The following is a 10,761-nucleotide window of genomic DNA, read 5'->3' as shown; positions in this document are numbered from 1 at the left end:
AACTACAAAATAAGAAGTTCTTCAGATTGATGAATGAGGAGAGGGACTTTGACTCCACCGAATTCTTACCAAGAAATGTTTTCCATCTTTTGCAAATTAAGATATCACAAGGAGAGAAAAAAGATGTTGTAGAGAAAGCTATCTTGTACCAAGAGATATTCTTAATTTGGAAATTCCATCACATGGTGAAAACATCATCTAATAAGCAAATCGAAAGTAGCAATATGTGAGAATAAAGCTTTCACCACCCTCCAGAAACATGAAAGTATGATGCAACAGAACCAGGAGCCCAAGTTCCTCCGTAAATGCCTGTCTGCTGACCCTGTGTATGTAAGGAAGGGCCACACTGAAGCTGCACTAGGGTATGTCCATGCTTATGTCCAGGACCCTAAAGTCTGCTACTGACCCTTGGCCAAGATAAGGATGAAATAAGCTAATGATTTATAATATGCTGGCTAAAGTCCAAACCCCCATCCCCCTCAGACTAGCTTGGCTAATTTGTTTAGTAATGTGCAGATTGATGGTTTGCACTGGTCTAACTCTCCATGTAGTTCTCATTTTGGTTGTGTAACCAGCAGGGTTGGTTCTCTTGAAACCAAGATACCTTGCATATATCTTGGTTATATGGTTATATATCTTGGTTATATCCCTGTTGTGTGGACAAAGTCCATCTTGTGCGACTTAAAAGAACCCTGAGAGCTAGCTACTCCTGCAAGCCCGGAGCCTCTCTGATGCTGGCCTGGGCTTTCTTTCTCCCACAGTACCACGTGCTTTAGCTTTAGTAAGGCCTTGCATGACCCCATGGAGTCTTGTGAGGCCTTTCAATGATCTGGTCTGTGCAATTATTGAACTAAGTCTAGTTAATCACTGCCAATTTTATCCTGGAATAAATTCACTTTGGAAAGAGATCCAGGTAGTCCTGTTGGTTTAAACCAAACCATTGATTTTTCATGGCTCTCTTCACAATGTGCTACTGAACATGAATCTTACCAACAGGAAAATAAGTTAGTCTGGGAAAGGTGCTTCACAATTAAGTTTATCTGAATCAACCAATTATGGTAGCACCATATGGTATCTGACTTTCCAATTTCAGAAACCAGTTCTTCAGTCCCAGCAGAGACTGGACTGAGGTGTGATATTACATTCTTATCCCACACATCCCTGAAGTCAGAGTGAGAAGTCTGAGGCCACGGGGGAAAACAATGGCCCTCCACGTGAAGGAATGGGATGGCAAGGTGTACACCTTTCTGTCACTCTCTCTGAGATACGGGAACTCTGCACCCACCCCCCTATTCCCAAGATCTGGAGATCTGGGAAGATTCCAGGAAAAGCAGAATGATTGGCAAGATCTATCTCAATGTCTAACGTTTTACTGAATGTGGGATCCCTGGGATGCTTTGTCAAAGTACAGATTCCAAGTTCCTACACTAGTGGTTCTAATTTAGTAGGTCCGAGATATGGCCCCCAAAGCTGCATTTTTAAATAATATAATTAGCTGACATGAGCTTCGGTTTGGAAACAGCACTCATGGGCAATATGAATTTGCTTTGCAGGCCTTGTTGGGCCAACAATGGGAGAAGTGCCCCAGGGTACAAAACTCTGCAGGAACACCTGCCACCCTGGCACCATGCCGTGGTGGGCTAACTCAGTCCCAGCCCATCTCTGTGCCTCCTGGCCCAGGTGAGGAGTAGCTAGCAAGTGTGGCTCTGCTGCCACTCTGTCAGGTAGAGTGGGAACATTGCTTTGTCCCAGCTCTAAAGTTGGAGACAGTCTGAAGAACACTTTTGCAGAGAGAAAAGTGCTCCTAGTTGCTTCAAAGTGGATCTAGGGGAAGCCACTGTGTCCAGTTTTGGAGTGATCTTTGGAGTGAAAGATTCAAATTCTAAATTGAATTATTACATTTTAAAAATGTTTAGACTAAATCAGGACCCTCCCCCAGACACCCTGACACTGAAAAAAAAAGCGCCAAGAAAACCAAGAGATGAGGGGATCTGGCCCACAGCCAGGCAAGCCAGCTGGGTGGGCCATCGCATCCCACTGCTTTGAAGGGTGTTTTCACCCCAGATGCCCTGAAGCTTATTTTTAAACTTCAATAATTCAGCAGCTTTGACATTTTTCCTTTAGGTATAAAAAAATGATTGGTCCATAGCATGCAACTGCTTGCTAAATTGCTCTTGCTTTATGAAGAAGATTTTATTTTGACTCGATTTTGAGTTATATAATCACAAAATAACTAAACCAGTAAGCAATATTTTTGAGAAACTGATATGACCTTAAGATCATTTAAAACACAATGTTTTGTTTTTTTAATCTTTCACATACTGGCTACATCTGCTGTTCTGTAAGGTACTTTTTTCTAAGGTACTTACTTAATCCTCTGATGTTATCACAAAATGATAACTTTTACAATAAATATTGGTGAGTAACAGGGAAAGCATACCTCATGGTAAGAAGAAATGTTCTTTTTTCCATTCTAATGCAATGGTTAATTTGTCCATGAATTACATGCTAGATACCTCTTCACACAGAAAATTTACCTTTTCTTTTCCAACTGGTTTGGCTACAAATGTAGAGAAAGCCACGCTAACAAGCTTCTCAATGCCAGTGAACACATCCTGTACCGTGACCTTGACACTGATCTAAAATGAAAGAAAAATAAATCAATAAACATTTAGCCATCCAGATGACAGTTTAGATTGCAGGATTCAAAATTCAGTTATATGTACATCACCATTATTTCCTTTTGTTTTTTAAATGAAACCAATATTTTTATTTATTTTTAAGTAACATTACTCTTTCAATGATGTTCTATAAAATTGGACAAATAGCTTTTCTCTGATTATAGAAAATATATATTTACCATGTAAAATTTATGGAATCTGACTATCTAGAGTCAATTTTATCAGTAATCTCATCACCCAGAGATAATAATTATTAAACTTTAGGTAGATTTCTTCCAGCTTTATATACATACATATATATATGAAATGTGTGTATATATGTATGCATATATAAAATTATCATACTGTATTTATAGTTTCATATTCTACATTTTAAAAATTTGGCATTATGTGACAAGCAGTTTCTAATTCCATTGTTAGTAAATATGTTTTTGAAGCAAGATATTAATGACTGCCTTATAGCCCATCAAAAAGATGTACCATAACATTTTTTAGCCTTTAGTCTCTGAGTTTTATAACCAAAGTAACATGGACAGAATTGAATCGTGTATTTGCAGTTTTGTTTCCGTGATTAATTTTTAAGAACTAGTAAGAAAGTAGCAGAGACACTTTATGGTGACATTATGAGTTAGATTTCCCCCTGTGTGAAGTGCTCTGAAGCTTGGTCCTCAGGATTGCACTTTGCAGAAGTGTTGGTAAACTCAGGAACTTGTCTTTAGATTTTGGCTAATGTACACTTTCCCACATATCTCAGATAAGTAATACTATTTTATTTCCTTCATTCTTTCTTTTAATTTTTATTTTTTAAGAGACAGTCTGGCTCTGTTGTCCAGGCTGGAGTGCAGTGGTGGAATCATAGCTCCCTGAAGCCTTGAACTCCTAGGCTCGAGGGATCCTCCTGCCTCAGCCTCCTGGGTAGCTGGGAGTACAGGCGTGTGCCACCATGCCTGGCTAATTTTTTTTTTACATATATTTTGTAGAGATGGGATCTCACTATGTTTTCCAGGCTGGTCTTGAATTCCTGGCCTCAAGCAATCCTCCCACGTTGGCCTCCCAAATCACTGGAATTACAGGTGTGAGCCACTGTGCCTGACCAAAGTACTATTTTCTTAAGATAATGTACAACCTCAGGCATCTTATTTCATCAACAACAATGAGTATCTATATCCACATCTTCACTGTGTACATCATGTACAAAAATAACCAATAATCCATGACTCATTTTAAGTTGCTTAACTCATACATGCAAATTAGTATTTTCATAAGTCCTAAATAAACTAGATGGTGATCAACCAAATTTAAGCCATATGTTCCCAACCCCCAACAACACTTAACCCCACACAGTTTTCTACTTTTAGAGATATAGGTATTAATAAATGAAAAATAAAATAAAATATTTAATAGTAAAAGCAAAGTAACAATTCGGGTGTGCTAAAACAAATTCTGAACGCTATCTTCTACTGGAACAGTTAACTTAGTTATGTTTGATGACAAAATGTCTCAAAAACATATGCCGGGGCAATTTCATTATGCCATGAGAGAGTAGGCAAGATTGGAATTACATCCCATGAAAACAACTAGAAAACTAGACAAAGCATGAGAAGCATCTATTTTCACATATAGGAAAACAGGCGACACAGGACTGTGATCCCTAAGGAAAGGAAAACAAATGAGAGGAGCACTATATTTCCCAGGTTCTCAGGCTGAAGATAATTCACAGACTGTGGTCAGGGAGGAGAAACCTAATTTTGCTAAATTAGGAATTTTGGAGCCAGAAACCAGGGAGATCAAGGCAGCTAAAATTTGTGGGGCAGAGTGCCAAAGAAGGAGCTACAAAAAGAAAAATTTGCAGAAATATGCATATGAATCTTTGGTTGATACCAACGTGAGCATGCATAGGATGAACCCTCACAAGGCCAGACAAGAACAGCTTCTGAGGAACAATTACTGGGGAGCTGTAACATGGACAATTCCAAGAGCTCACACAGCTGGTGATCTTTTGAGCTCTCTCCAGAGTTCTCTAAATATATAACACTTTCATAGAGACCACAGAAGACCCCAAATTAGAAGAGGGGCTAAATTAGCCCTAGAATAGACTATTCTAGACCTTCCACAGAAGAGCTCAAAAATCCTGCCAAGAAAATTCTGACACTCTTTTTAAAGAACTATAACAATAGCCAGCACTAAAGAATGTAAAATTTACAATGTTCAGCATCCAATAAAAAGTTATTAAACACAAGAAGATTATTAGGTACAAAGTAACAAATAGAATATCAAATGATAGAAATGGAATTAACACAAAGAATATTAAAACGGCAACCAAATATTTGCACCATGAGCTCAAGGATGTAGGGCATGAGTCAGCAAACATTTTCTTAAAGGGCAAAGTTAGATAGTGAATCTTTAAAGCTTTATAACTACATGGCCTTTGGTACAACTACTCAACTCTGTCAATGTATTGTGATAGCAGCATAGACAAAACATAAATGAATGGACTTGGCTATGTTCCAATAAAACTTTATTTATGAAAACAGGTAACTGGTCCATAGGCCATGCTTTGCTGACTCCTAATACAGAGAAAAACATGAACGTAATGAGGAAATAAATGGAAAATACAAATACTCAAATGGGACTTTCTGAGATGAAAAATATAATATCCGAAATAAAAGACATATCAGACAAGATTAAGATAAGATTAGATACTTACCAGGAAAAAAATCAGTGAAGTTGAAGACAACAAAAGAAGCTATACAAAGTGCAGCATGGAGAGAAAAGAAGACTGAAAAAAACCAACAACAGAGTATCAGTGACCTGTGGAACACTAACAAGCAGTCCAAAATTCTAAAATTAGGCTGGGTGCAGTGGCTCATGCCCGTAATCCTAGCACTCTGGGAGGCCAAGGTGGGAGGATCACTTGAGGTCAGGAGTTTGAGACCAGCCTGAACAAGAGCAAGACCCCGTCTTTACTACAAATAGAAAAAATTAGCTGGGCATGGTGGTATACATCTGTACTCTCAGCAACTTGGGAGGCTGAGGCAGGAGGATCTCTTGAACCCAGGAGTTTGAGGTTGCTGTGAGCTATGACGACTCCACTGCACTCTGTCTAGGGCAATAAAGAGACTCTGTCTCAAAAAAAAAGAAAAGAAAAGAAAAGAAAAGAAATGCAAAAGAACAGAGAGCACAGAAAAAAATGGGGATAGAAAAAAATGTTTGAAGACATAATAACTGAAAAAATTCCAAATTTGTTAGAAACTATAAATCCACAGATCTAGTAGCTCAAAAAAACCCAAGCAGAATAAATGTGAAAAAAAAATCACAAGACACATCATAACCTACTTGCTGAAAACCAGTGAGTAGAAACTATTAAAAACATACAGAAAAAGAGAAAACATACCATGGGGAAAATCTGGAGATACACAAAGGAATAAAGAGCATCAGAAATGGGAAATATGTGGGTATATAGAAATACATATTTTTACATTTTAAGTCTCTTTAAAAAAACGACTCTCTGAAAGATAATAACAACATATTGTGGGGTTTTTAACACATGTGGAGGTAAAAGGTATGATAATAATAACACAAAGCCTGGAACATGGGAAGGGAAATATGTGCACTACTGTAAGATTATTACACTATACTTAAAGGGACATAATATTATTTGAAGGTAGACTTAGGTAAGTTTAGCATGCATATTGTAAACCCCAGAACAAGCACTAAAAAAAAGATGTATGGTTAAAACACCAATAGTGGAGAGAAAATGGATTACTAAAAATTAATTCACTCTAAAAAATGCAAGAAAAGATGGGGCAAAAGGAGCAATGAACAGATGAAACAATTAGAAATCAAATAGCCAGATGATAATTTTAACTCTACTATACAGATAATTATGTTAAATGTAAATAGTTTAAATACTCCAATTAGAAAGCAGAGATTGTTAGACTAGATAAAAAAACAAAATCCAAATATATGCTATCTATAAGAAATCCACTTAAGTAAACAAAGAGAGATTAAAAGAAAAAGAATTTTAAAAATTTTGTACGCACTAATCAAAAGCAAGCTGGTGTGGCTAAATTAATTTCAGACAAAGCGGATTTCAAAACAAAAACCAGAGATAAAAAGGTAAATTTCGTAATGATAAAAGGGTCAAGACATCCAGAAAACTTAACGATCCCAGATGTGTTTGTATTTAATAATACAGCTTAAAAACACATGAAGCAAACACTCACAGAACTGAAAGGAAACGCACACAAGTCCACCATTGTAGTTGTACACCTCATCACACCTTCCAGTGACTGACGGCACACACAATCAGCAAGAATGCAGAATACCTAATGAGGCTTATTAATAGAGGAATCAGAGACTCCCTGGCAGCGGGGTTGACACAGAACAGGGTTCCTGCGAGCTTTGGGTTCGGGGTGAAGTGAGTCATTTATTTCTACTCAGCAAATTAGCAGAGGGCTGGCCTCAGTTGTGGCAGGAAACTGAACTGAATGGCATGATCCTAAAGGATGTGTACTCAGTGTGAAGAAGCAAAAATAAAAATGTCTAGTTGGCATCTAGATTTAGGAAAAAAAACCCAAGAAATTTCTAGCATGTGGTAGAAAGTAAGACAAAACCCAGGGGCTGCCTGGTCACGATTCACAGAGGAAGAGGGAGAACAAAATGGCGCACAGTGGGTCCGGCCGGTGAGCCAGGCGAGGCCAGGGTTTACCTTCCTCAGGACCAGGAGTCTGCGCTTTCAAACTCACTGGGTTTGTTTGTTTGGTTTTTTTTTCTCTTTCTCTTAGCGTTTAGTCAAACCTCCTTTAGAAAATCTAGCCTTTCTCAGGGAATAGGAGAAAAAGGACAAAAGCAAAGGGACTTTTTTTTGTCAGAGTCCGTCAAGAGGCAGGCCGAGGCCGGGGGCTGCCGTGCGGCGAGGCTCGAGAGCCCACGGCTGAGAAAACAGGGCTCGGGAGCGCCCTTCGCCCGCGCAGCTTGTTCGCCCCATAAGCGTTTCCTGTCTGTGTTCTTCAAGCGTGTTGCATGCTGTTTACCCAAATACTGGTAGAAAGTGACTACCTCAGAGTACAGGCAACGCCACAGGCTTGGTTATTGCCAAAACGGTGCCGTCACAGGTTGAACTGTGTCTCCCCCGTACGTGTGTCCAAGTCCTCCCCGCCCCCGCCCAGTACTTCAGAATGTGAGCCCATTTGGAAACAGGGTCGTTGCAGGTGTGACTAGTTAAGATGCGGTCATACTGCGGTAGGCTGGGGCCTTCGCCAAATCCGCCGACAGCCTTATAAAAAGGGAAGCCGAATACAGACACGCATGGAGAACACACGTGAGGATGAAGGCCGAGATCCCGCGCCGCCGCAGAAGCCAAGAACACTGAAGATCACAGAAACCACCCGAAGCGAGGAGGAGGCACGAGCAGATTCCCCCTCCCAGCCCTGCCCACATCTCGGTGCAGGACTTCTAGCCCCCAGAACTGTGGGTCCATACACTTCTGCTGTTTGAGCCACCCAGTCTGTGGCACTTTGTGGCAGCCCCAGAAAAAGAATCCAAGTTCCTTCGTGTCTGTTGTGCCCACAGATCAAGGGACTGCTACTGACCACTCTAGAAGTTGCCATTTGAGATCCCGCAACTCCTTTCCTGATAATTTAACCGGGATGGAGATTTCAAAAGCCCCTGAGAATGTTGCCTTCACAAGGGTAAAGGAAAGAAAAACAAGTGGATGCAGAAGAAAAATCACCTAAACTTACTTTCTTACTAAAGTCCAGTTACTCCACCTTTCAAACACTAGTTAATCGTGGGGCTAGTTTCCATCGGGGGTGAGGAGAGGAAGAACAGCAGAGTTAGGATAATAGTAGAGTCAGAATAATTATGAAATAAAGTCCACATCTTGCAAAGAACCAAGAGAGCACCCTTCTCCCTTGTATGTTGACTTTCTGTGCGTCCCTCTGTGTAAAAATAGTGCTTTGTATCACATTGAATTTTAGTAGCAGGGTTGACTAGGAAATGCTGGCTCCTTGTTATTTACCATGAATCTCACTACAGATTGAAGGGCCTTTTGAAATTCAGAATCTCATTAACTCCAATATCATCCTGGACCTCCTCTGCCCTCTGTACACAACGAGTAAATGAGCACCAACAGGCAGAAGTAAGGAAAGGGTACTTCTTACCTCCATGCTTGTGCTGAATGCTCTAGTGACTTTTGCTTTGATGGTTATAACTTGTCCAACTCTGGTAAAAAACAAAACAAAACAAAAAAAGAAAAACAACCAAACTCAGTAATCCAAGCACATTTCATTTCAGACTTAAAGATTTACTTAAACGCATGTGCCATAAAGCAGTTCCATCTTATTGTACTGATAATGTTCATGCATGGAAAACTCGGATTAATGATAACATAAAAAGTGCTTAAAACCAAATACTGATCATTGGAGACCACACTTAGGATGCCAGCTGACTACCTCTATTCAAACAGGAAAGGGCTTTTGCAAAGATAGTGTGCAACATGACTCCAAATCTGCAACATACTTTGACTATATAGCAGCTGTTTCCCCTAGGGAAGTTAAGACAAACGCACCAGCAAATCTATGCAACGGATACTTATTTTTAAATGTTAGCTTACAAATAAATGGATAAACAAATAAGCAAGCAAGCAAATTGATCAGCTTCACTAGGTTTACGTGGGCCCTCAGTGCTGCTACATGATCTATTCACTTCCCACTGTTACTGGAACTTTGATCACGTAACCCAAAGTTGTTCTAAAACTTTTGTGTGCGGGCCCTTCAGTCACCTCCGATCCCTTCACCTTAGCAGAAGGTTAATCTACCCAGTATAACCCCTGTCCATTTTTCTCCATTAACTTCAAAGTTGAACTACATTCTCGCCGTTCTCCTTACTCCTGTTTCAGGGGAAGGTAGATCTCTTCAAGACTTAACCTCTTTCTTTACCTGTGCCCTTGGCCTTGTGCCCTTGGCCCCATCCTACTGCTGCCCTTTCCTCCTCTACCAAGGGCTGTGCTGGTCAGCTCTGTCCCTGCCATACCTTCCTTCTCTGTCCCTTCCCTAATCAGTCTATGAAAATGCTCAAGGCTTCTTCTTTCTAAAAGTCTTTCTCTCAAACCTATTCCATCTCCAGACTTTTTTCTCTTCTACGTATTCAAACTTCCTAAAAGAATCATTTATTTTTCTAACTCACACATTTAAGAAAGGTTCCCTGAGTTATGACTAGTCGTGGCACTAAGCTAAAGTCTACAGATACAGTGATGAACAAGACCAGGTTGCTGACTTCAAGGAGACCAGTCTTTATTTGGGATACAAGGATGTAAATAATCAAGTCCAAAAGATTACAAAAGAATTAATGATGATTCATTAACAATAAAAACCCTTGTCATAAATTAAATGAAGTACTGTTTCTCAGTGTGGGCATGCTAATAACAATGACTACTCTTTAGTGAATGTTGTGTATAAATGAGGCACGATGCTAAATGCTTTCTATCACAACCTAACAACATGTCATTTGTTGAGCAATAATCCTATGAGGTAGGCATCATTCCCATCAGGAAATGGGCTTAGAAAGTGATATACGCAGCAACTGGCAGGGCCAGAGTTCAAACCTTAGTCTTATCTGGCTCCAAGGCCTTGAAAAAATTACCCTACTCAGGCTCCTAGTAAAGAATAGCAATTAATACTATTTTAATCACAGTCAAGAGGCTTGTCCAGATATATTAAAGACAGTCTATGAAATGAATCAGTTGAGTTTAACTAGAAGAATAACCACATCTGGTTAATGCCTTTGTGTATATATTGTTACTCTGCATATCTGTCATAGTCTGTAACATTTCAGGCAGAAAAATTGGAAGTAAGGAAGGAGTTTAATATATACATATATATGTATATTTATTTAAGCAATTAATTCTTGTATTAGAAATCTGAACAAATCATGCTGTTTACCCAAATACTGGTAGAAAGTGACTACCTCAGAGTACAGGCAACGCCACAGGCTTGGTTATTGCCAAAACGGTGCCGTCACAGGCTGAACTGTGTCTCCCCCGTACGTGTGTCCAAGTCCTCCCCGCCCCCGCCCAGTA

The 10,761-nt window shown here is 39.7% G+C and overlaps 1 protein-coding gene across 1 annotated transcript in view; it reads right to left on the bottom strand.

Annotated features, from left to right (window-relative positions):
- ACOT12 (acyl-CoA thioesterase 12) overlaps positions 1–10,761 on the bottom strand; it is a 65,756-nt gene that overhangs the window by 39,641 nt on the left and 15,354 nt on the right. The window contains exons 2-3 of the mRNA XM_012664475.1: positions 8,846–8,949; positions 2,538–2,639 (exon numbers count right to left, since the gene is read on the bottom strand). Coding sequence (XP_012519929.1) covers positions 2,538–2,639; positions 8,846–8,949 — 206 coding nt within the window. The remainder of the gene's footprint in view (positions 1–2,537; positions 2,640–8,845; positions 8,950–10,761) is intronic.

Source organism: Propithecus coquereli, unplaced genomic scaffold (assembly GCF_000956105.1).
Source record: "Propithecus coquereli isolate 6110/MARCELLA unplaced genomic scaffold, Pcoq_1.0 Scaffold9, whole genome shotgun sequence".
NCBI classification, from domain to species: Eukaryota; Metazoa; Chordata; class Mammalia; order Primates; family Indriidae; genus Propithecus; species Propithecus coquereli.
This window is presented reverse-complemented; position numbering and strand designations above follow the sequence as displayed.